Source organism: Poecilia latipinna, unplaced genomic scaffold, assembly GCF_001443285.1.
Source record: "Poecilia latipinna isolate Pla-1442-1.1 unplaced genomic scaffold, P_latipinna-1.0 Scaffold1488, whole genome shotgun sequence".
In the NCBI taxonomy this organism is placed as follows: Eukaryota; Metazoa; Chordata; class Actinopteri; order Cyprinodontiformes; family Poeciliidae; genus Poecilia; species Poecilia latipinna.
Window position 1 is genome coordinate 1 of NW_015114104.1, and position 26,657 is coordinate 26,657.

Genomic DNA, 26,657 nt, shown 5'->3' on the forward strand with positions numbered 1-26,657 from the left:
GAGATGGGAATAAATTCAGCACTCTTCGTCTTGCCACTGTGATTCCCTGGAGGGGGAAGGATGAGGGAGGGAACGTGTGCGTTGCCTCTGACACCTGTGGGACCCACGGGGCCCGGTGGGGGGATGAAGTGTTAGAATAATGAGTGCAAGTTCATACAGAAAAATGCATGCAGTGAAAGCGAGGAATTTTTAATCAACGTCCCCGTGCCGGGTCTAGCTTCAGAAACGCGTCGTGGGCCGCGCCTCGCTACACAGTAAGCTGGAAACCTCTCAGCTTCTTCTCGGTGTGTACGTACGGGTGGGAGCGCGGGCTGCCGACACCTGTAATCCAGCAGAGGAGGCGAAAAAAAACAAACAAAAAACAAGCCACGCATGGAGGCCAGGATGACTGATGCTCGATGCTTGTGGCTTCCCAGCACACAAGCGCGTGTGGGTGATTGGCAGGAATTTGCGTATGTGTAGGGTAAAATGAAAGCAGTGGCATGTGATGACATGTCCTGTGGCCGAGCCTCGCAGACCGGAGTGCATCGTCTTTTTTTCGTTTTTTTCCCCACTCCCATCAGGGACAGAGACTGTGGCTCTGTGCCAAACACACTTCACTTGCAATTACCTATTCATCTTTGATTAACATCACCGCTCGAGCAAACAAAGAAAAAAAAAAGAGAGAGAAGGTGCAGGCTAATTGACTCAAAGCCATGCCATAAAGTGAAGTGCAGAATAAAAAGAAGTTGCATATAATTATGTACACCCAAAGAAAAAATGTGTCTATATGGGTTCGTATGAAAATGTGACATGATTATCCTGCAGAAAAGCTGAAACGTCAAAAAATAAAAATCAAACTAGAACTGAAGGCAGTTATCTACGGCTTCCAAGCTCAGCTAGTCCGGCCCAGACCTCAACCCTCCACACGCAAAATCCTACCTTAGTTCTGTCACATTAGAAGTTACAAACGCTGCAAAAGTATTCAATCCTCTTAAAATTTTTTGGCACATTACAAACTAACTTTATGGTATTTTATTGGGATTTTATGACAGACCAACACAACTTGGCACATAATCTTAAAGTGTAAAGTGTACGATGGATGGTTTTAAGTGTTTGGAGGGAATCTGTGGAAAATATTAGGATTCAACACCCTGTGCATTGATAGCCTGAAATTAAACAGACTGCAAACAGTCGTTTTTATAAAAAAAAATTGGCATAAAGCGAATACAATTTGTGTTTCCATTGCAAATGTGCAAAAAACGTTGTCAGTATTCCTCTAATGTTGAAAAAATGCAGTTAAATTATAGCTTTGCATTAAATTGTCATTATTTACAAAATCATGCAAAGTTGGCACTTTTAATGGACTTTTAATGCAACTTTTAGAGCAACTTTGCATTAAAAGTGTCATTATTTACCGAATGACACTTCATGACAACAGTCATAAACATTCATAAAGACTTTTTTATGTTCATGACAGATGTTATGTCATGTTTATGACAGTGTCATGTCAGTCTTATGGACACCCCTTCAAATAAAGTGTTACCAACACAGTCAACCACCTAAAGATGCAGCCTGGACAACAAAGCAACTATAAGATGACTTTGGAGGAGATACAGTGTGTTGCTATGACAACTAGTGGTCACCAACTCCACAAATCCTGCCTTCATGGAGCAGCGCTGAGAAACAAATCCCAGGAAGATTTTTACTATAGTCAGAGCTACAAAGGAATGGTTCAGAGCCAATTAGGCCAATTTAATCAGTTAGAATGGCTTAGTCAAAGTCCATACAGAAATCAGTTAGTGAATCCTTGGCAGGATTTGAGCATTTTTGTTCACAAATGCTTTCTATGCAGTTGATCTAAACTTGAGCTATTTTGGAAAGAATGAGCATAAAAATGTGGTGTCCTCATGTGAAAAGCTGACAAAAATTTGGACAGTATTGACTCTGAATACAAGTGCAAGCCACACTTTTCAGATTTTCATTTGCAAAAAAAGAAAAAAAAAGTGTATGGTATTTGAATTATAAATATGTTTGAAAAGATACTCTATTACTTTGTGTTGGTCTACCACAGACATCCTAATACAATACATTAAAATCAGATCCAAGGGGCTCGAATACATTTTAAATAAAGGAACTATGAACTAATTTTGAAGTGAACTATTTCACGTTAAGCCTGTTCCAAAGTCTTTCGAGTGAAGACATGTTCAAGTATGCTGCTGTTTTCCTCCCCTCAAAGCGCAGCCAGTTGGATACAGATGGCTGGTGTTTGCTCTGGGCTAACAGGCCCTGCTGTGGGAGTGGGTCAGATGCTGACTCGGCCTCTGTGGGACGCAGCGCTGCTCGGGCGGGGCAAGCTGGATTCACTCAAACAAGCAGCGTGAGTGATTAGAATATCCACCGTTTCTGATATGAGGGGTAAATGAGACTAAATGCCATGCGCTGAAAGGGAACAAAAGCCTGTTTAATTCAAACTGCGCCTGGTGTTTTTAGCAGCCTGATCGGCCCCATTTCACATGATAACCCCGCGCTCATGCAAAACGTGGCATTTAACACATACAGAAAGCGGAAACGAACAAAGGACGATGACGAGTAAGACGGTGTGCTGCGACACTGAGGAGGACACAAAGAAAGTACGAATGAAACGTGAAATTCAATTTTGAGGATGGTGCACAAACTTAAAAAAAAAAAAAAAAAAAAAAAAGGCGCATGCTAAATGTTACAAAGATAAACGAACGATGGCTTTTAGATTAAAAATGGCATTGACAGGATGTGCTCAGACACAAAGAATGGAGGGCATGCTGCTGGTGACCGCCAGCCCCGGCAGTCCGCTGGGGCCGCGGCGCAAACAGGGGCCCGCATCGCACCTTCAGTCCAAGTGTGTCGTGCACCGCGCTGGGTTCGGCCGCGCGGCTGGCCCTTCCCCTGGCCAGGGCCATCTGCAGATACATGGACGTCTAAAACAGGAAACAGCAATACAGTCTGGATGTTACGCGGCTGACGAGGGAGGATCAAGGCCCTCCTTGTGCAGTCGGGTGAATTGCATGGGCCTCTTCTGATTGCAAAACATGATGAGAAACTCCTCAAGTAAAACATTTACCGCAAAAGCAGACACAGTGCCTTGGAGAAAAGTGTACGTGCCTCTTGAACCTTTTCACTTTTTGTCATGTTACAAGCAGAACCTTCAATGTGTTTTGCTGGGATTTTACGTCAAAGGCCAAAAACCGTTTTTTCTAAATTGCTTACGAATAAAAATGGTTCACTTTTCTTCACTGGCAACCACACATCATATTGCTGCTAACGCACAGTAAGGCTACAGCCACACGTCAGGCACATGTGATTCCATATCCAACTTTTTCATGATTGTCTGAACAGCCCAATTCAGATCCCGTCATCAACTCGCCTCCCAAAAAGTCTGATTTGTGTTACTTTCATATGTGGTACTAAATTGGACGTGTTTACAGTAGTTCTCAAAGTGTCATGTCACATTTTTCAGACTTTTATGTCACTGTAGTGACTTTTGCACCAGAAGAAGTCAGATGTGATAAATTAGGATTATTTATCTTAGCTGCCTTTGCCTTGTTATGATCTTGTGGGAAATACTGTCAGCTCCCACTGCTTAACATCAAAATCGATCCAAAGACGGCAACATTATTTTCATTCCATTATTACCTCTGTAAACAGAGCAATGCTGTGTGATGTCTGTGTTGTTCCTCTGCGCAGACGGGTCGCTTCGGGGTAGTAAACTGTTCACAGAGAAGTCTGAGTGCAGTCAGAGTTAACTAGCAGCACGAACAATCACGCAAAAAACAAAAAACTTAAATCTGATTTCAGCAAAAAATTGCAGAGGATCGAGACCTGCTTTGTGAACGCAGCTTAAATGGCAGCTGGAATGTCACATTTTTAAAAAAGATTTATTTCTGAAAATTGCACAAGAGATATTCAAGTTTAGAAATGTCCTCTACAGAGGACAAAAATGAACTACTGGTAGTCAGGAGGATATCTTACGTCATTTTTTTTTTCTTAATTATTTCACATGAAATCCCGATAAAGTACATTAAAGTTTTTGGTGTACCGTCACAAAATGTGAAAAAGTTCAAGAGACTTTTAGCACACTATATATGGTCGTACTTGGTTCCACAGGAAGTACATGTTGCTGTAATTGTATGTCTGTAGGACGGCTGAACAGCAGCAGCCCTCCTGTCCTCCATTTAAATCAATGACAGCCAGATTATCCTACAACCTGCTAGAATCTGCAGCAAAAGCAAAAACATTTCACTAAAAACAGTTCCCAAAACCCACGTGTGCACACCGCTCCAAAACTATCCTCAAAGGGTCCAATCAGAGAACAACAGCCCGTCTGAATTAATAAGAACCAGGCACGTGTAAAAACTGCTTGATTCCTGACTTTTGGTTTACGAGCTGGCCCGCCTCAGAAAAGGTGCTGTTGGGGGGCACGACTCGGGCCGTCTGTTTGCTGTTCCAGAGAAAACAACAGGCCTCATTAATGGAACATTCCACTTGCACCCCATAATGGGAGCTCCCACTTCCAATTACCAAACATCCCACATGGTGGAGTCTGGCAGGTGGCCTGCCTGGATGAATGCATGAAGCGGTGGATGGATATGTGAGCGACTGGATGGAGGTCCTTGATTAGCCTTGTGGTGCTGGGGGTGGTGGGGTGGTCACAGGCGAACTGTGTGTTTTTAAAGGGAACTCATGCAAACCGTGCTCTCTGTGATCTCTAGAGGAAGCAGTAATGCAGCAGTTTAGTGCTTTTTAAAAGGGATATTCCCTTAATTGCTGTTTGGGAACAAGTGAGATATTAAAAACAAAAAATTTTTTTTAAAAATAACAGTGAGGTGTTACTGGGGAGTGTGGCAAAGTCGTTAGTTCAGGCTTCCAGTAAATGCTGAGACCAGAGAGGGAGGCGGGTTGCTTTACTGCATGTGGACACATGGCACCGAGAGCTGGTTTTCAAATGATGGAGGAAAACCGTCATAAAGGGTCGACGTTGGCCTGGTCCCAATACTCCCACTTCCACCCTTATGTCCTTCAAACGCGCGTTCCTGCTGAAGGGTTCGAGTTCCTGCTGAAGGGTTCGAGTGCGTTTTGTGTCCCAGTTCTCTTTCGCCACGTCCCCTTGGTCCCTCAAGCCACACTTTGGCTTAAGCCAAAGTGTGGCATGACATCGCTCAGAGCACAGTGGATAAAATTAGGTTGAATAGATCAAAGTGTATTACCCATAATACATTGCTGCGTGATGAATTGTGGCAGAGATGCACTAATCCGATATTGGTATCTGCATCGGTCCTGATAGTGTAAAAAAATTCTACATCAGGTATCAGTGACAATTTCCCCGATCCAAAAGGGACGATCTATTCAATCTAATTTTATCCACTGTGCTCTGAGCGATGTCATGCTTTATTATTCATTTTATTTTTATAATTCCTACACTTTCTGAACCATTTGAAAAAAGGTTTGTCGTTTAATTTTTACGTTTGACCAATGAAGTCAACATATTGTTTATGTCCGTTGTATTAAACTGTGTTGTGTTGATGCAGAGTTATCAAATACATTTGTAATTCAGTACATTTACTCTGTGCTTACAAACAACATTTTAATTCAGCACTGTTTTTCTGTATCGTCTAAAACTGAACCTCAGATGTCTGTACCAGTCTCGGATGTTAAAAAAGTGGATCGGTACGTCCCCTACATTTGCACTTGAACCTCTCTGTGCACTCTGAGTGGAGTACACACTTCATAGAGGAGCGTATGGTGTGGTGAGCGTTTTGGGACAGGGCCAAGGTGAGGCGGCAGGAGGGAAAGGTTTGACAGGTGAATCCTTAATGCTACAGGTGGAGAAAACTGTTTCCATCTACTGAGAGTGTCTTCTTTGGCTCCACAGTGTTCAGGTTCTAGTTTCTAACCTGAGGTTTACGCCCGCGGTTGACGAAGGTGCAGACTGGATTGTAGGCTCCTGTCCCGCAGATGTACAGGTGAGTCCGGTTCCATGGCTCAATTAGACGGATGAAGTTTGCACACTCTTCCTGGAAACGGGAAAAACAGTAAAATTATTCCTGAAGTGAAATCCAAATAAAAAGCAATTCATGTCATTTTATTAACAGGTGCACCGTCTGCTGATTTGCCAAAATGAAGCGGTACAAAATGTAGAAATATTAAAAAAAAAAAACTATCATCCAGTGGAAGCCACTCAGTAATCTGTTGATGTCTGCTTGGCTAGGCAGGAGGAAATCCTTTTTTACTGGGCTGATTTCAAAACCTTTCAAACTTGCCATCCACATTAGAAAGAAAAAAAAAAAATCAACGGAGAGAATTGTATACTTTCAATGTTCCATATTTTTGAAAGCGTTGATGGGAATCACCCAAACAGAACGACCCTGCAGATTTTACAAGCGCCGTCTTCGCACATACTTACGCTGGCATCCTTCCCGCTCACGAGGCATTCTGTCCGCCTTCGTTCGGACACTGGCCAATGGATCTGCAAAGGCGAGACCAGAATGTGTTTCATTGCTACGATCAAACCTGTTACGCATCAGCGTCATTTATCCAATCTCTAGGTTAAAGCTACAAATTCAAATCCACAAATGTTAATATCAGTTCTGCTGAAATGGCTATAATGTTAACATAGTTTAATAATATTTATGTCTTGCAACACATTACAGAAACCAACATCAAAAAAGTGCAGTCCAATAAAAACAACCCATAAGGCTGCAGCTGGGGGGAAGAAACAACCAGAAATGTTGATGCACTTCATTGGGAAAGTCCAAGACAAAGTAGCACATAATAGTGAAGTGGAAGGAAAAATATCCATGGTTTTAAAAAATGTCAAAGTAAAATTCTGAAAAGTAAGGAATGTCTATATTACATTCCCTTAATTCGGTGGTGGAAAAGTCGTGAAGACGGGATGCCCTACTTCAGCATGAAAAAAAAAAAACAGGCAGAAAACCTGCTGGAGGTTACAAAATCACCTGAAACTTTGACTAGACTATTGATTTCAGACCTAGCAAATGAAATTTTACTAGGCTAACCTTGAACATTCTATGTTTCAGAATGGCCTAGTCAAAGTTTAGATCTAAAATACTTTGACTATGCCATCATCTTACATGAATGTTCTATGGTATAATCTGATCCAGTTCTGACTGTATGCCTAACAAATTAACTTTCACTAGGCCATCTTAAGACATGACTAATTATGTTTCAGAATGACTGAGTCAAAGTTCAGACCCAGTTTAAATCTGAGTCAAGACTTGAAAATGTATCTTCTCTCATGATCTTCATTCAATCATACTGAGCTAAAGATACTGAACAGGCAACTAACTGTATTACGTCTCCAGATGTGCAAACCTGATAGAGACAGACCCTGACTTGTAAATGCAAGAACATATTTTGGAAAAGACGTCAAAAAGCCTTTATTTTGATTCCACCTCACAGTTGTGTGTTGCGTTGCGTTTTTGGCCTGGAAGCAGCTGCTGAGGTGAAGACGTTTATCCCAGATTAGGGTCATAGTGAAAGCCATAAATAGAAGTCTTACAATATGTGGACTCTTGTTGATGTCATGGAGGTCTAGGGACAGGATGTGGTCCTTGCTGCCAACATACATGCGGTCGTGGTCCTCATCCATACGGAGGATCCGGTAGTCGGACGCATTCAGCAGGTAGGCAAAGTGATGAGCTGTACCAGTGGACCTCAGTTCTGCATGGAGACAGAAACGGTTTTGTTTATGACAGCTGAACGCATTCATGTATGCACATTTTCTCATACACACAACTGACATACTCCTCATGCCACTGCAGCATAGCAACATGAACTTATCTGATGGTTTTCCATGATCACAACGGTAACCTAACACCGCACATTAGAGATAAGTGCTACCGAGGGGCTGTCACACTGTGTTGATGGGTTAATACCTCCTGAGTGGATCAAAAGATCTGGGAAATATCCCACCAGAGACTGCCTGTGACTTTCTGTGGGAAGTCAGAGAAAACAGATGCTGCACTCTGATACGAGGTCAACAAGTGACTTCTGTACCACAGAGTGGGGCTCCGTAACCCTCCGATGGGTTGGGGTGACCAAACTTTTTTGCAAAGGGGGCCAAATTTGGTGTGTTAAAAATGTATGGGGGCCGACCTTGGCGGATGTTCTTTACATAGAACAAAAATATATTTAAACAAATTTCAGCAAGCCATTCTGTGTTTCACATTTGCTTTTTTATTTTAATTTCAGCGATCTTAAGCATGTCTTTTGGTTCATTTGAAACATGCATATCATATGCAATTGAAAATTCATTTAACTTTTTTAACTAACTTTTTTCTAACGGTTAAACACAAGTAATTGTACTCTTGAGTGCAAACTACATTTGAAACATAAAAAAATATGTCACCATAGCAGTTCAATATTTACAGAATTTCTAAATAAAACAACAGAGAAATGAGAAAGTAATAGTCATATCAACAAGTGCCGGGCTCATTTTTTAAATATGATATATTAGTAACTATAAATGTTGATTAGATTTTTGAAAGTTTATTATTCTGGAGTGAAAACTGAAAACTTGTTTGAATTTATGACCGATTTTGATCTTAAAAAACATAATTTATTCAGAGACTTATTGTAAATGGCAAATGACTTGTCTGCATTAATGTGATGGGTGATACTGAGATCTGGACTGCAGCACATAGGCCAGGTCTGGCGCAAAATCAGTGGTATTGATGCGCAAGATGTCTGTAGTGAGAGTCCGTTAGCCGTGTTAGAACACGGCTCTTAGTTAAGTTAATAACCGAGAATGTCTTCTCACATAAATATGTCGACCCAAACAAGCTTAGCATTTTCTTACCAAATGCTCGCGAATCTCTCGAAACCCGTCTTTAAAAACCCGTCGGTAAAAGTTGGCGAGAGAAAGCTGCTGGTGCCGACCGCGGCTCTCTGCGTCACTCTGCAGATCAAAGAGCTCCAGGTGCAAATGGTCTGAGTCACACGGGCTACTGCCCTCTAGTGGGTAAACGAGGAACAGCGTTTAGTGTGTCAGCTACGCCATATGCAGGTAACAGTACTGCTGCCCGATGCGGGCCAGACGCTATTGATTTTATGGCAGAGGCTGCGGGCCGGATGAAATTTCACCACGGGCCGCATTTGGCCCCTGGGCCGGACTTTGGACATGTCTGGTTTAAACATTCCAGTTCTTGATAGAACGCCATTCTCTGAAGGTCAGAAAAGCGCGGCGAGCCCGTGGCAACACAATGTAGTGGACATGTACTGGCACGCCGAGAGGTACAAACTCTTCTGTCAGCTCGCCGTTGGAGTGTTTGTTTGATACGTTCTCCTTGGTTCAGCGACCAACTACAGGCAGAGCGGCGAAGCCGTCGCTCCAACCACAGAGGTCACACGCCCCACCATAGACAAACACACTCCTCTGACATCTATAATGAGAGGCAGGGACGGATGGCATTCACATATACTGCTGGGCAAACATGAGTGCTCGCTCAAGGAGCAGGAACGTCCTGCTTCAGTGGCGAGATTTACTCTCAATCCACCTTCGAGGAATCTTTTGAGGTTCTTTTACACTAATTGTGTGGCCAAGCTGCAGTGGAAAGAAACCAGAAGTATAAACTGTCAAATATAGTTAGCTGTGTTTGGCTTTTACACAGCGATCCAAACAGAGGTCTGCTGGGATATAACGATAGAAGCCAAGGAGGAAATGTGGGACGTCAGGCCTGTGGAGTAGTTTTTGCACACAGGGGGTTACCTGCCCTTAAAAAGGTTTTGGGGCTGTGTTTTTTTGCAAGCCATGTATGTGTAAGTCATGTTCTGTGTGGTTAAAACTGTCAAGAAACATTCCTTTGAGGTGTTTTAGAGGTCTGAACGCCCAAGAATGCATAGCCATCAACATGTCCGGCATGAGGCCTTAAAATAAACACCATCTCTGGACCTTTCCAAACAGACTCCCCCGAGGAATCCGATCTTGGCGTCTTTCCAGCCAGATCTAAATTTACCATGAGGGTTACATCAATAAGCAAGGATTAATAGCATTAGATTGGCTCTATTTGTATAGTTCGATTTAATAACTGTGTCCGCCGAAGGAATGTTTATAGGTTGGCCAGGTGATTGGCATCTGTCAGAGTTCTCTCGCACAAGGTTGGACCCCTCGATTATTTGTGTAGGAGTCTTACGCTGAATGATGAGTCCCTGTGTGTGTGTCTGCGATAGTACACACACACACACACACACACACAAGTGCACACACACTTCCCGAGGGCCAGTTCAAGTCCTTCCTGAAGCAGGTTGTCAGCAGCTCTTCGGTTTGTGTTTGTTGTCAGAGAGAAGCTGGATAAGACCATCTGTCAGCTGAGGAGGGAATGTGAGCAGCGCAAAGCAACAGTGTGCCCTACAGAGAATTGTGCATTAGGAAACAAACATGTAATCTAATCCCACAGCCATCGGATAACGAGCGCAAAGGCTCCTTTAAATCTATAATGCAGCGCGTTTGAATCTCGAGTCCCCAGATCAAACATCGGTGAATGGAGTGTCTTTCCCCATACCGCTGAAGAAACCCAACCTCGTAGATCATTCATTATGGCCAAATCAGATAAAAATGTCTCATATAGCGTGTATACCCTTTGAACTGTTTTACAGTATCTCACATTACAACCATCCATACACTCCTATGCATTTTATTTGGCTGTTATGTGACAGACCAACAGTAGGGAGGTTGAATACAACAATATTTGGAGAACCACCTGTGTTTTGATGTATTCCTTGGTCTGTACGATGCAACTCCTGAGGCTTCCACAAAACAGCTGGATTTGTACTAATATTAAACTAAACTCTATTTACTAATCGTTCTGCAGTCAATTAGTTAGATTTTATTCAGGGGTATCAGACTGACTTTAACAATGTCTCAAAACCTTTCCCAACAAATTCTCATTCCTCTTCCCTGTCTGGTGCAACTTTCTGTGGGACTGTCACATAAAATCCCAATAAAACACATTAAAGTTTGTGAATGACAATCTACTTTGACTTGTGGATACTTCCATACATTTATAACTCACAGTATGCATAGTATTTCACACTGGACTGCTTTCTAAGAACGAGAATAAAGCTGTTGGACTCTCTTGGAAAAGTCGGTCCAGCAATCAGACATCATTCCCCGTTCTGTCAGACTTTCCTCAGCTTAACCTCAAAGTCAACCTTCGCCTCAGGCGGGGCCAGGCGGCATTGTGCTCCGCTGAAATGTTGACCGAGGATGTATAATGGCAGCAGCCCAGCAGGTCTCCGGGCCGAGGCTGTTGCCTGCCAAGCTGCGTGTCACAATCAGCCTGAATGAGACGTGTAAAGAGACTGCTCTGCTCAAGAAAAACACGGTCAAGAAGCCGTTAATCATGCCGCTGTGTTAATGTGAGCCGTCATTCCCAGGAGGCGGCAAAATGAGTCGCGTTTGCTGCCGGAATCATTTAAAACGCTGGCAGCTAAATCAAATTTGCGAGTGATCCCTTTGCCATTTATTGAAGCAGACGTATAAGATTGCACCCTGGATCCCCAAACTCGCCTACAAAATTTGCAGTTGCAGATTACAATTACAGGAAAGGCTCAGGCAAGCTGAGCTGCTTTGCTCTTTGTCAGACACATTAGAACAACACAAGAGACTTATCCGTGAGATTTAAAGGCTGGAAGTGGAGCATAAGTGTGTCTACTGAAGCCAGATAAACACTTAAAGAAGCCCATTACTGCACGTAGGTTCAGTTTGTGGGGGGTTCAGTTTGTGCACCACACTGCATGTCTGAATTTGTGCACGGGACTCTAAGCGGTTCCACAGCAGGACAGAGTGAGGTACGAGCGAGTCCTGATCTGGTTCCACTCCTCAGTCTGCTGAACGCAGGCAATCCAGGCCTCTCGCCGACATCTTGTGGCGATGTTGGCCGACACGGCCCACTGCCCGTTCCCATAACTCAACGCTCCACCGCGGCTGTAAGGAAGGTCATTACCGGGGTTGGAGGACAGGGAGCGAGAGCTCAATGGCTCCTCCAGACATTCGAGCTCAATGCTGGAATCAGAGGCCTGATAAATGATAAATGCAGAGCTGATGATTGATCGCACAGGATGTGGGAAACTGACCAAGACACAGTAGCTTTATGAATTGTAAGGTAAGCAACTTACTTTTTGCATCCAGACCTGCAAGGCAGCTTAACCTCAAAGTCAGAGCTACAGGTCCACAGTGCGACCATTGTTCAACAAGTAGGATCTGATACTCTGTTGGTTTTTCGTTGAGAGTCTGGTCACTACATTGATGTAAATACAAGTATTAGATGCTTCAGCTAAACCCTCAAAGCCTTTCTACACACATAAACCTTTAAAAAGCCTTTAATCCCTCCCATACACACCAGACCTACCTGGTTTAAATGTTTAAATCTACCCATTAGGGACATGAAGAGCATTTCAATTGTTTCTTAGCCTGCAACTACACAGATCTTGCAGCTTTGAGTATTGAAGGATACTGAAATTCACCCATACTATATCATCACAAATCATACAAAGTTTTATTATTTTGTAGTGTGGAATGTTATAGAAGGTTTGATCAAGTGTTATTAACAATAGGTATAAGAACAACCGACCCATTTATTATTAACTAGCATGTTTGTGTGCGGGACACAAAGTGGTGCTGGACAGAAATGCTGGAGCGAAAATTTGGAAATTTTAGATGCAGGGTAATATGATCCAACAGCCGTTTTTCTGGTTGATATCAGACCTTTGAATATTAGCAATAAAAGCTAATGTTAAACAAAGTCTCATCATTATATGTGTCCAAAAACTAATGAAAAAAGTTTACATATTTAGGCTCCAAGTAAATTTAATAAATAATAACAGTTCATCATTTGTACCAAACTGGGCAGCCATATTGAACTGAAGTGTTTGTGTTGTGAGAAAGATCCATTTATCTTTATTCAGGGAGCAAGTTTCCCGTTTGTATTTCCAGCTTGGGAATGTTTTATTTCAACTGAAACTTGCAAGTGGATAAGTGCTTTTTTTCTCTCTTCATTGTGACAAAACACAACTGTTCTGCAGTTTAAAAATGCCTCGACTGTGTGGTGGTAACAGGACACCTTTAGAGGACCGTCTGTATCTAGGCAGGTAGTGAAAGTTTGAGAAGCGCTCCCTCAGACCACAACAAGTAACTTTGTGTAAACGAGGAGTACAAACATGGAGAAGAGATATGGCACACTGTCAGACAGAGTCAGCCCCCCCACCCCGATCCCTCCACTCCATCCCTCCGTCTAGGAGAATACTTGGCTGCTGACGGTGATCTCCGGGGCTGCAATGCCTGCATGTTACAGCCCATCTCTCCATCTTAAATTAATAGCCGACGGGCCACGTTTACTTTGGAAATATGTTCAGCCTGAAAAGGTTCACAGGCAGAACTCGCTCTCATGAGCGAAATAAGAAATAAGGAGGTGCAGCGCATTGCAGCTTTATAGGAAATTATTCCCCGATGCTGTTATCCAAAGGAAAGAAGGGGCTGAATTTTAGGTATCGTGTTCAGTTAATGCTTCGTACCCCGCAGTGTGCTTCGGTTACCGGGCAGGACTTCCTCCCATTAAGAAAGGATAACTGCATCCAAAGTGACTTAGCAGTACACAGGTAATCCCACTCAAAACGCTCCTGGCTGTTTCTCAACAAAGCATCAGGTTACTGATGGGGAAAAATTAAATTTTCCACTTTTTAGACAAAGAAAAAATCATCCATTTTTACACCACCGTTTCATTTTCTCCCCCTTCTGTTTATTTTCAACAGAGGACGATATGACATGGAAGTAGTCATGGAGCCGAACCGATGCACGTAAACAGATCCTTCAGATCCACATCCTTGATCCTGACAGTGGGGTGTGTGTGCTCACCACTTGACACCGAGATGGGTGTTCCTCCACGCTGCATATTTCTCAGGTTTCAAATTTGGAGAAATTAAAAGTGCGGGCCAAAGCCTCTGCCAGCACAGGACATGTCTCTGCCTGCAGAACTCCCTGCAGAAGAGTGTGATAAGTAGGGGGGGATAAAATGTGGGCAAAGGGGAGAATGAGAAGTTTGCAGTCTGATTCTTGACCCTCAAAAAGCAAGGGAACCATGAACGAAATGTGTAGCAATGATCAACTCAGTTTACAGCTATTTGATTTTCAGTCTGAAAAGGACAAAGTGCACCAATAGATTTAGTCCGTCCATTTAGTTTCTTTAATTTATCTCGATCCGACATTGGTATCAGAAATCAGTCCAATACCAACAGATCCTTCAGATCCACATCCTTGATCTGAAGGAAAAAAATAAAAAATAAAAAAATGCATTGGATTATATCAGCCTGCATCTAAAATCTCCAATACAAGCACTCTGCTCCAGCATTTAGTCTGCTCCAGCATTTCTATTCAGCAGCACCTGTATCCTGCCCACAAACCCATTAGTTAATAAATTGGTCAGTTGTTCTCATGCATATTGTTGTTCACTAATGTTCTTTGAATAAAATCACTTGATCAAGTTTTTTCTAACATTCCACACCACAATAAAAGTAATAAAAGTATGCATGATTCGTGCCGATATTGGTACCTGCCAACACTCAAAGCTGTGATATTGGTATTGTATCAAATGTTGTATTGCGATGCCCCATACATGGAAGCTACAGAATCAGCTGTGACTTCAATATTGCAGTTGTGACCCAATAAAGCAATATCTAATCAGTTAATACCATGTTAGATCAAAAACGACATGAGCCAACTGTGAAGTAGTCACAGTCTTCCAACAGTTCAAATCCTTTGTGTTTCTGGACACCATGATTTACCTTTCTTTCCTGCACTCTGTACCCAAAAATCTGCCAAAACCATTTGACAAAGTTGGAGGCTTGTTTGACACTTAAGTGTTGTTTGGGCAGCTTCAGTGACGATTCTTCATTTGTCGCCTCTATCAGCACAACGGGATAATTGAATTACTTCAAAGTAAGAGTCTCATAGGATGCCACACTTGAAACACACACCTTCATATCAAGGCCTCATAGATATATATATTACAGTTGTATCAGATGAAGTCACATGTGGTGCTTGGTGCTTTTGCAAGTTTGAACCTCACATTGATGATCAGCATAATCGGCAAACAGCACCTCTGAGATATTCAAAGACAGAAAAGTTAGTTGCACTCAAAACTGACGACTATAAATTAGAAATGGCTGTGTTCAATAAGGGTATACTGTTCTTTAGCTGGTGACATAATGTGACAAAAATACCCTATGAGCCGCCGGCACATCACAAACAAGCTGCTCTACCTGCGCTGCGCCCCGAAGCGCTTTCCAAGCCGTCAGAGAGAGGTGTGTTAGTTCACACACACCGGAGTGGCAGGAGTGATAATTAGGGTGTTTAAGAGAGGGCGGGAGAGGTGACATGCTCTCACACATCAAAGGCCGCCCTTGTCAAGAATCCTCGCCAAATATTTTGAACGCTGTCAATGCAAAGAAGCGAGACTGCAGCTAAGAGGGTGTTATTATTCCTCAGAGTCTCTGAAGACCCACTTCTTCTGCAAGCAGGACTCGTAGAACAGCACAAGGCAACTTCAGAGAGATCCTGTAGGTGGCAGGGTGTGGGGGGAGGGGGACTGCAAAGGAGGCAGTTGGGTCAACTTTTAATAGGGTGCATTAATGAGCCGAGACGCCACAGGCGACAGTGACACAGGTTTTAGAGACCTGCTCAGTGGAATAATTTCCATTAATTCAGGTGAGCCTCAGCTGTCTGCTGCCTCCGGGCCTGTGTGGATATTCTCTGGTTTGTATGTTTCTTGAAATTTAGATTGAGCGTACAGACAACTGCAATCTGCTGCATGATCTAGTAAACCTGTTTTGGTCTGTCTTTATCTTTCTCTAACCTGCTGTTGTTTCTTAAGTAGATTCCTGTTTACTTCTCCGATACAAACAAGCTAATCCTCCTGAGCTCCAGATTAATTCTCTGCAGATGATACTTTGTTCTAATTTGGGAATATTAAAAAAAAAATTATGAAAGACAAGTGCGGTCCACTTTGTTTGAGCATGTAGAGCTTTAACCTCGGAAGACCCGGAGATAGAAAAACATGAAAAATAAAGTTCAACCTTTTAGACAGCTTTGCAGGAGAACTTTGGAAATGAAAGTATAAGGTTGTCATATCTTTTTTGTAAAGTTTTATAAAAATATCCAAATATTAAGGGGTGGTATTGTGTCTTTTTTAGGCACATAGTACAATTTTATAGCATGATAAAGTAACTGTTGACTTCAGTTGTTAAAAAATTCACCAAACAAAACTTAAAAGAAACTTTACTTTGTAATCTAACACCTTGAAATTGGGCCTCTGTCTCTTTAAAAACCCCTGCTCTGTGAGGAGGAGCTGTGTCTGTAAGGCGGAGCTAGGTCCAACCAGGCGTTTTGCACAGTTCAATGGTTGCCATGGCAGATTAATGGATTTCTCAAACATGCATGAAAGAATCAAGGCAACACTCCAGGTATGGTTTTAATGAGATACGTGATGTAAAGCTAAAAAACAAAGTCGACCTTGCATAATAATGACCCTTTAAATATAGTATTAAACATGCAGTACTGTGGATTTTGTACTAGGGGTGCACAAAAATTATGCAAGTTCTAGACATCGCAATGATCACCTAAGAAAATTTAAGGATATTCATGTACTTCATTTTGGTTAATTTGGTAGTGTGAATCACAGACATCTTGCTTAGCCAAGGTTTTTTAAGTTGTAGTTTGTTTTCCTGTTGGGTGAACTTGTATGTAAATTTCCTAACCAATAGCATTCCAACAGTAGGGTATGAACAAGTTCAAAAGTCCAGATTTATTTTTTAAAAATGTTTGAAATAAAGATGTTGTGTCATTTCAACATCAGGTCTTACAGTTCAGTGCTCAACTTTTGACCTGCCATGTGGCATTTCTCTGCTGCGTGTCAATGATTATTCACTTTCCTGCAAACTAGCAATCGAACAAAAACCACAAGGAACTGTCACAAAACGTCTGCAACGGATTTTGTGTTTCTTTAATGCAACGTGACAATGTGTTTTCACGTGAGAGTTTTTCATTACAGTTTAATCAAAGAAAGGCAATTTACATGCAAATTAAGGCGTTGTGTTTACAGAGAGTGTTCCTGGCTTACATCCAGATGCCCATATCAGACAGCCGCTGCTTTTTTTCCCCCTCCTCTCCGCTCCTATCTTAATCTAGCGCCAACTTTCTCACAATGACTTCCTGCGTTTGCAGGATAAGGAAGCACCTGAAATGGGGGCAATCACTGGGCATACTGACACGCAGATGGAGATTAAAGCACCATCTCCTCTTGGACAAGTGTTTGCCCGCTGGATGCCTGATAGGCCACCTGCACTCCTATCTCGTTAGTGGAGCCACTTCTAATCAGCCGGTTTTGAGGCTTGCAGCCTCATTCAGCAGCGGCTACTTTTAACACGACTCGTCTCTGTGTCAAACGCTACGAGTAATTTGAGTTTGTGTAAGCTGTACGCTTCAAAGCTAACATAGAGTTGACCGAGCTGCTAAAGAATGTGTGTGCAGAGTGGGCATGAGGTTAGCTGCGCTGCTAAATGAGAAGGAACGATAACGGCATAAGAATGCAACAGCTGCTTGCCTTGGCTTAGTCACCCTTTTGAAGAGGGGGGGACATTAAAAGTGAGCAGCCGCTTGTAATCAGTGCCAAATCAGAAGGGATGTGTCACTTAGTAAAAAACTAAGCAAGGGCAACTGACTGAGATATGATCTGACCCGCTGATTATGACAAAGAGCCTGAAACTCTTGAAGAGAGGAATGCCATTGTGAGGTGCATCCTGTGTGTGTTTTAATATTTCTTGGCTTGTCAGGCCAATTTTTCCTACAAACACTACATTATGAGGACTCACTGCTCCTTATGGGGCCTGAGCCATTTAAAAAACAAAATGCTGGTTTTGGGTTAGGAATTAGGTGTAGGACTAATATGTAAATTGAGTAAGTTATAAATAATTATTTTCACTGTCCATGTGAATATGAGGACGATATTTTCACACTAGAAAACCTGTTTTAGGTGCCATCCAGACAAAATGGTCAAAAACTTTCTGGTTTCAGAAAAAAAAAGAAGTTCCCATGTAGAAAGAAAAAGGTTTACTTCAAAAACTCAATTTGTACAAAGAAACAGGATTTTTCCTTTCTTACCAGATGAGCAGAAAAAAATAAAGTGTGAAAAGTTTTTTTTTCTTTAAACCTAATTCTTTAAGGCAAAACATACAAAGGCACACATTTCTTGAGTTGAATTTAGAAATAAATAACTTATCTGATCATTCCCAAGATATGTAGAAAAAGCTTGATTCATTTCTGGTGCATTTATATAAATTTAAACCACTTGGATGCAGATACTGCATTTACATATAGGCCTAAAATTCTGACTAAGTCATGACAGACTTGGATTTAAAGAAATTTTAACCAGCATCACCTCTCACAGTTGGAGTAATATTAATTATGTAGGTTGATCCAAATAGAGAGCTCAAAGCAAAGATAAACGTTCAAAATTCCAATGGAAACATGGAAAATAGATTCCTTTTACTGCCGTCTCATTTCTCATAAAAAACTTTTTAATTGATTGGAAATAATCCTAAATCCAAATCTACGATGGTTTTTCTTAACAGGCTTCACCTCGATGCTTGGAAAAAATCCAAACAGTCAGATTTTATCTGTTAGTGATGCTAAAAGTGATTTTGTTCGTGAGTTTCTGCCCCACTGGGAAAGGGTGTGACCCTCTCTTGTCACAACTGGTGTTGAATGTAAACTGCATGATGGATCTACACTGAGAGCGCTCCCACATCACACATCATTAACCAGATCGTTCACCCTCCCCGCATCCTCAAGTCGCACTGCGATGCCCTGTGATGCGTAAAGGGGGCGCCACACCTTGATGTTTAGCACCGTTGCCACCTCACTGCTACTGCCCCTCTTGCCCCTCTTGCCGACCAGGGGGGCTCACTCACTCTATAATTAGGACCCACTGTCGTACCCTTCCCCCATCCTTGCTAATGGCACCAATTTGTATTCACTGTCAGGTCCGATGAGCCCTCATGCGGAGAGATGGCCTTATCGCGGGGGCCTCTGGCTCCCGTCACCTAAGCCCCGCTCACTGACGGACAGAGGGAGACGGCGAGGCGGGGGGGAGGAGGGGCACCTTGTCTCCTTTTTCATGTAAACTCTCGTAACAGCAGACAGATGTGCTTTTGGTGCAACAAAGTGCGACAAAGAAGCCCCACCGCAAAAAAAGTGGCAAGCTCCGTCGAGCTCGTGGCGTCTCTCCAAATAAATGGACGTCCGTCTCTCTCAGTCTGGTGGAAACGTATAAAACAATATGCATGTGGAATTTGGAGATGTGGTCAGGAAAGAGATCATCCCTCGAGTGTCCCGATTTAATAACACCCATCTGCAATAGCAGAGCTCCGTTTTAATGGAAACGGGGTTTTCACGGTCCGCACATCAATAAATAACACGTTCCCATCCCACATGTCTGATTTGGTAATCCTCTTCCTCGTGATTCCTGAGAATCATTCTGGAGGTCCTCAGAAAAAACGGCAGACATGCTGCTGTCTCTTCTGGATGACGCCTTGGTAACGCCTGCCTCGGCTAATGACAGTCAGCAGGGATGCTCAGATGGCCGCCAGGAGACACGGTGGAGGTCAAGGTTCATCTGTTGGCGGCGGTTGGCGATTTATGTCCTGGTCTAATCTCGGATTAACTCGGGGTCAGGGTCATCCCTCCTCAATCCAAGCAGAATCAGAAAACAGGGATCGCCTGGGGTAAAGTAGCATTATTGCATCGCCTGTCCTGAATTACAATGAGTGCGTCCCAGTGGGGTAAACCGCTACAGGGTGAGCCGATTCTGTAAAACGTGGCTCAATGGACTCAAGGTCGCAAACTTTCTGCTGTTACTTGTCTTAATACAGAACTCCAGCTGCGACAGAGATCCTCACACACACTCCCACAGTGTAAGGAAGTGTGGGTCACCTCATGACCCTGTGACTCCGTCTAGCCATAGTAATGTGTGTAGTAGGTTCTGGTTTCCTGAGCACGTTTAGTGAAGAGAATTCATCTTCAAGATGATTTCATACAGTGGCCAGAGAAGGTAGCAGGAAAAAACAACAACTTGATATTTAATGGAGCAGACGCCACTAAGACTAAACCTAAAACCCTGGCTCAGAGAGCTGTGATACCTTCAGTCTCCCTTATCTTAACTCGGCATGCCTCAGCTGAATGTCAGACAATAATCCCTGCATGCTGGACACACTTAGAGGCAGAGAGAAAATTGCTGCCATGTCTGGCTCTGATGTCTGAGTCCAGACTGGGATAAACCTGGAGGACACCATCAGCCAGGAGGCCAGAACAGCGATAAACTATGGAAGATGATTCGCTGCCACCCTAAACTTGTGCTAAATGTCAGTGAGATTCCCCCGAGTTCACCGAAAACAAGGGGTCAATCCAGCTTCCCAGAAGAGGTTCACAAGAAAAAATGAGATCAACTAATAATATTTTGGGAATATGAATTTCTATTTTAGCTTTTCAAAATAAAGTAAAAAAATTCAACAAGTCAAACAAGGGCCCTTTATAGATTATAATTCCACAATGCCCACAACAACAAACTCTCCTTGATAATCATTTTGTCAATATAATTCGATCACATCCATCTGGATCACAGAGATGTACAAGCTTTTGGGTTATTGGAAGTAAATTCATCTGGTACCCATGATGTCTTGCTACACCCCAACAAAAACCAGAACAAGAGACATTAAAAGACTCCAACTGATAGATAATATCTCTATAGTCGTTCCAATGGAAGAACTAGATAGTTTTATGTGTTTGGTTGAACAAGCAATATGCAAATGTCAGCCAATTATTTAAAAGATGCACAAATGATGGATTTTTATGTTGCCTCAAATCCTGGTCAGATCAGCTCAAAGGAACTACAGCAGAAGAAATGTTTGATCTTCAGGAAATCTTTAAGTGTTGTGTTTACACAACTGCAAAACCCTGCAGTGGTCAAATACAGCTGATTCTTCAGCATGTTGACTTGTTTCAGAAAGGGAGGTCAGAAAATAGAGTATTAATCTCTCGGTTTTGTGATAGCTAAAGTATTCTGCTTTGCCTTGGCCATAAACCAATCGACTGAACGAATCTCACTGTAAGAATCTCACCACCTTGCAGGGGGAAAGAAGCCCATTAAAACTCAAGTTTTCACCTTCTACACCACTGAAGCTGTCAAACGCCAAGAACAAAGTGATTTCTTATTTTCTTTATTCCTGAAATGACGGTGGATTTTATTTTTATTACAAATGACACAGAATGTCATAAGCGCTGATAAACACTCATCTCTGATGTTTCTGGCATGATAAAAGCAACCGGTTTCATCAAAGGGAATCAAAAAGCTAGTTTAAGCTCTGCTAAGGATTAAAGTTGTCTTTGATAGTTGTGCAGTTTTCACTATTTCCCAATCTTTGGCTCTGTGAAAAGTAAATCCTTGTTCTCAAAAGTCTAAAAAGGAATGCAGAAAATCTTTCTCTTCACTAAGGTGGAGCGACTTTAAATTATATTTGTACCTTTGAGCCAACATCTTTGTTGTAAAAACCATTAATTTCTTAAGGGCCTTGCTTGAGTTGTGTGAACAAGCCTCTCCTCCATATATCTCTGTCTTTCTCAGGTGTTTTCTTAAAGTGACAGAGCAAGATTTACAGTTGCAAAGACACAGGATACAGCAGCTATGTGGCCGACACCAGTGGCCCACTGTTATGCCGGAGGGGTGCGATGAATGCCTCGCTTGTGTAGGGGGTCAAAGTGAGGGAGGCCAGTTGTTCCAGCCCCTTCCTGAGAATGACATCGATGCTCAACACATTGTGACAGCAGCTATTGTGGCCCGGCTCTAGTCCTCTTCCTCCCACCGGTCTCCCACTGCGCTCTCGTCCTCACCGGCGCCCCACCTCGCCGCTCGTTTTTCCTGTTTCTTGGGTGGGCAGACTAAGGTGCGAGTCGTTGAGAGGAAAATTTGCTGCGTTGGCGCCTCTGCGGTCATCAGTCACGCTTGTCAAGAGGCTGACGTTGTGGACAGAAGCAGGAAGCTGATGGGGCGTTTTGAACAGAGGCAGACGATCAGCTGGGTTCCAACCTGTCCATGAATCCCAGGCTTTGGGGGATAGGAAGTGGGATTAGGAAGCTAATCCCAGTTTTTTTGTCATGTGTACACCAGCAGCTTTAGTCCATTTTGTCTCATCACGTTTTTTCTATACAACCGGGCGTTCCTCTGACATGAAGATGATCAATTCTTTTTCAAACACCACTGTGTTTCGGGCCGCCTCACCGAGTCGGCACCATGGGAATCAAGGCTCACATAGCCGACTTCCTCCAAACCCAATTGATGCGGACACTAAGGGAAATCCATCAGCATCCAACAAGCTCCACAGAGTAGGGATGGGCAATACGCAAATACAGTTTTATCGCAATATTTCATGGTACTATTGTGATGACAATTAAAGGGACAAGAACTGTTTATTTTTTCCATGCATGGGATTGCAATTATATTTCCTTTAAGAAGACCAGGAACAAAAAAGTGTGACTTATTAAAACTACCCACAGCGGCATTTAATCATATTTTCAAATGTATGGATTTTTATTTATACATCTTTACTGAACACACAATGGATGGAAATGACAAAACTAACAAGCTGAACAATACAGGCAGTTTTAGGGGTTTTTAAATATGATTGATTGGAATTTATTGTGACCGCAGTACATCAGAATTTGATCGTGATAAGAAATCGATCGCGATCAATGCTAAACGATACGATAAATGCAAACCAGAACCACAGAGGGTAAACTCACTGATCCCATGACCCTGACCCTGTAAGCCTGGAGTCCGTAAACTATGGTCGTTTTAAAAAGGACCTTCGAAAGCTTCGCAATCTTATCCTCTTTCTGAGTCAGAATGAGATAATCAGGTTTCCTTAAGAAGCACAGAATCAATCCGATGGGATCGGTTTTCCCTCAGGAGACCCGATTCCTGAGGCTCCATGTGTACAAGTGCAAAACAAACCTGTTTAAAACCCTTAAAAACAAACAAAACGTTGGAAATTAACAGCATTTTTATAAAGCAGGTTTTGAAACAGTAGTCAATTATGCTTTCCACTGTTCTACAGCTCAAGTTGTGATGCATAGGCTCAGCGTTCGGCCCGACCGGAGCTTTGGAACATGTCTTCCCATGTTATCGCCTCAGTAGCTCCTCTGAGCTTTATCTCGTTAAGACTGTTATTCTGGACGACCACATGCCATAACGGCCTGATGAAGGTGGAGTTAAGGAGATAGTGTCCGAGGAACTGGTTGGAGCTTTGCAGGGTCAGCAGGTTTACCAAGCCGATTTAGCCATCCCAGTTTGTCACTGGTAATCTCCTCGGCAGAAAGCGGGGTGATAAAATCAGCCCGATAACCGCGGGAGACGGACAGGATGAGGCAGACTGAGTGGGTGAGAGTGAGACGTCTTTGCTTGCCCTCTTAGACCTCGTCCCTCTCCCTCTCATGCACATGCTGATAATACACATTGCGTATATACACAAGGAAGTGAAGTGCCTGGCAGGAAGGTGTAAAATGTGAAGGTTCAAACGGTGCTGAACACCAGCAGGGATGCTGCCGTGGACACAAGTGGAAACGGTCCATTTTTTTCACAGTCAGTCTTTTCTGGAATGATTCTTATAGGGATGGGAATTTATCGTTTATCGTGATGCAGCTTTGATGCATCATGGTCACAATAAATTCAAATTAATGATGTTTTAAATGCTCAAAAACTGTATTATGGGGAATTTCAGTTTTACTATTTTTCTTCACCGTTTAGTAAAGGTGTAAATATCAATAAATTAAACATATGATTAATGTGTGCATCTCAGTAATGCAAATCACATGTGACTGGTGTCCTGAAGGGACTATACACATACGTAAAAAAAGAAAAAAAAAAGTTTGTCACTTATTACAATATTACAAACTATCGTGATAAAACTTAAGGTCCATATTGCCCTAAAGAAGAAGTTTTTTCTTCTTCTTTGCAACATAACCTAAGCTGAGCCAGATTGGCTGGAACTTAATTTAAGATTCGCTCTATTCGATTTAAGTCCGTACTTTTAACACGCCAACATTCTTTGAGCCATGTCTTCATAGGGTTATAGTTGTGTCATGCTGTGTGAACATTGTGTCATAAAATCCCAGTAAAATTTATTTGTTTGCTGTTCTACTGTGACAAAAAAAAAAAAAAAGAGGTATGAATATTTTTGCAAGGCACTGTAAATGAAATCAGTGCAGAAATGAAGCAATTCCATTTCTGGAGCTGGAAGGAAGAGACATGCTATAAGGAAGTGTGTGAAAAGTTCAGATTTGTTCTTCTGAGGCACAATATGGAGGTGTTTGCTTTGGCAGCCTCCACCAAAACCTCAAGTGACGGGAAAAATGAAAAGCAAAAAGAGCGACGTTCGGCCAAAGCATCCCCGATGTCTTCCATCCCTCTAGTCCGGCCTCTTTTTGCCCCACCATAAACACTTCATTTCTTCCCCAACTCAGGAAATATGCTTTCTAAATCATCAGAGCGCTGCGCAGTTATTCTCTCACATTCCCAGCCAAGCAGAATTAAACCTTGGTGGTGGGACGTTTATGAACAAAACTCAACCGACATGTCGCGTAAAGAAACAGACCTCGTAAAACGGTGAAGCTGATGGGTTTCACATCCCGCCCAGAGCCCGGCAGGACCTCATTTAGCAGCCAGCTTTCGCTGGGGGATGTTGGGAGGAAATGTGCGTGTCAGAAAGCATTTACCAACTTCAGGTGCAAACAGGTTAAAGTGTGACACGGAGAAAGTTCTGGAGGAAGAAATGCAGGCCCAGAGGTTGTTTTGGCTCTGCTTTGACTGTACAGTCATGCATTTTCTTTTCAACAATAAAACCACATTACAGGAATCCAAAGGCTAGGATAAACACACACACACTTATAAAGATAACTGACTGACAGAGAATTGGATTGTAAATGGCTCTGTGCTCGACTCCAGATGTATGAGCTGTGAGGCAAAACTCAAAAATAAATCGAGAAAACTGCATCTTGGAGGGATTTTCCTGACTAAGGAAACTGGTGGTTTGAGATCAACATCTTTATTATGATTCATTTGAATTAGTTCAAATCAGTGACAAAGCATTTCACGTCCTGTGGGTTTCTTCTTTCTTTGGGTATTTGTCGCACTTTAACGTTTCAGTTCATCAAGCTAATTTTAATATAAGACCAAGACAACCGGAGCAAAGACAAAATGCACTTTTCAAATGAGAGCCTGTGGAAATATTGACTCATTTGTTAAATCTGTAATATAATGGTGAATAAAATTATTTTATGGTTGCAATTTCACAAACCACACCGATGCCTGATTACTGACAGACGCTTAAAATAACGAAATCGCTTCAACAGCACCAGTCTGACAACACGAGGGAGGACAAGGAAAAAAAGTCTCAAAAAGCAGCACATGCCCTAATCTAAAGAAATCTGAGAACAGAGCAGGCTGTTAAAGTTTAAACAGCCCATTTCTGAGGCTTTGGGACTCCGGCAGTATAAGTAGATTGGGATACAATGTTGTCTATGGAGGAGTTCCAAGGGGAAAACCACATCTCTGAACACAAAGCTCTGTCTCATGTTTGCCAAAAGAAAAACATCTCGATTCCCTGTGAGAGTATTCTGTGGGCTCCGATAAGAAAAGTGGTGTCATACTGGTACGATATTTCAGAATATAATACCAGTAATCAAACATGGTGGTGGTGTGATGGTCAGCGGGCCCCTTCACCGCGTTGGGATCTGGACGGTTTGTTGTACCTGAGGGAACTGTGAACTCTGGTCTCTACTAAAACATCCTAAAGACGGATGACCAGCCATCGGTTGACCTCATGCTGAAGCAAACCCAGCAGCAGATCCACCTCAGAACCGATTCAATAAGAAAACAGAGGGTTTTTTGTGTGGCATGATTGAAGTCCAGCTATGATTCTGCCTGTCGTGACCTTAGAGAGGATGTCCAAAAACTCACCAGTGTAAGTTCATTAAAACAGTTTTGCAACAAAGAATGGGCCAAAATTCATCTACAGCCATATAAAAGACCACCAGTTACCTAAAACGCTTGACTGGAGTTGCAGCCATTTGTCAGACACAAGGTCAGCTGATTTAATGAATGAAATCATCTTTTGAAAACTTATTTATGTACTTACCCTGATAATAAAGCTTGCCTAATGATCTGAAGCATGTAGCTGTGACAAAATATGAAAAACAAAAGGAGTCTGTGAACTTTGTGGCGCATTGATATTGACCCATTTTGTAGGTCAGTTCTAGTCTCTTTATTCTAGCTCTATAAGGACTATTCTACCTTTCATGTAACTCCAGATTGTCAGTCTGGAAGTGTCAAATGATATTTGATTTTGGTAAATGAAAGGTTACATTTGAGAATTGGGTGGAGTTCTGTTGTGGCGCGGTACTTACAGGTATTTGTTGTGTTAGATAAGTAATTTTAAAAAAGGTGTTTGTGTTAAAAAGGAAATATTCCCCATTTTGGGATATCTGCAGCACTGTATGCAGGAATGTGTAAAATGAAAGATTAAAT

General features: G+C 42.4%; 1 protein-coding gene across 1 annotated transcript in view; it reads right to left on the reverse strand.

Annotated features, from left to right (window-relative positions):
• Positions 1-1,480: 1,480 nt before the first annotated feature.
• The window catches only part of LOC106963038 (semaphorin-3F-like), a 58,266-nt gene continuing 33,089 nt past the window's right edge, over positions 1,481-26,657 (reverse strand). Inside the window, exons 3-6 of the mRNA XM_015057751.1 lie at positions 7,535-7,695; positions 6,419-6,481; positions 5,910-6,029; positions 1,481-2,936 (exon numbers count right to left, since the gene is read on the reverse strand). Coding sequence (XP_014913237.1) covers positions 2,730-2,936; positions 5,910-6,029; positions 6,419-6,481; positions 7,535-7,695 — 551 coding nt within the window. The 3' untranslated portion in view covers positions 1,481-2,729. The remainder of the gene's footprint in view (positions 2,937-5,909; positions 6,030-6,418; positions 6,482-7,534; positions 7,696-26,657) is intronic.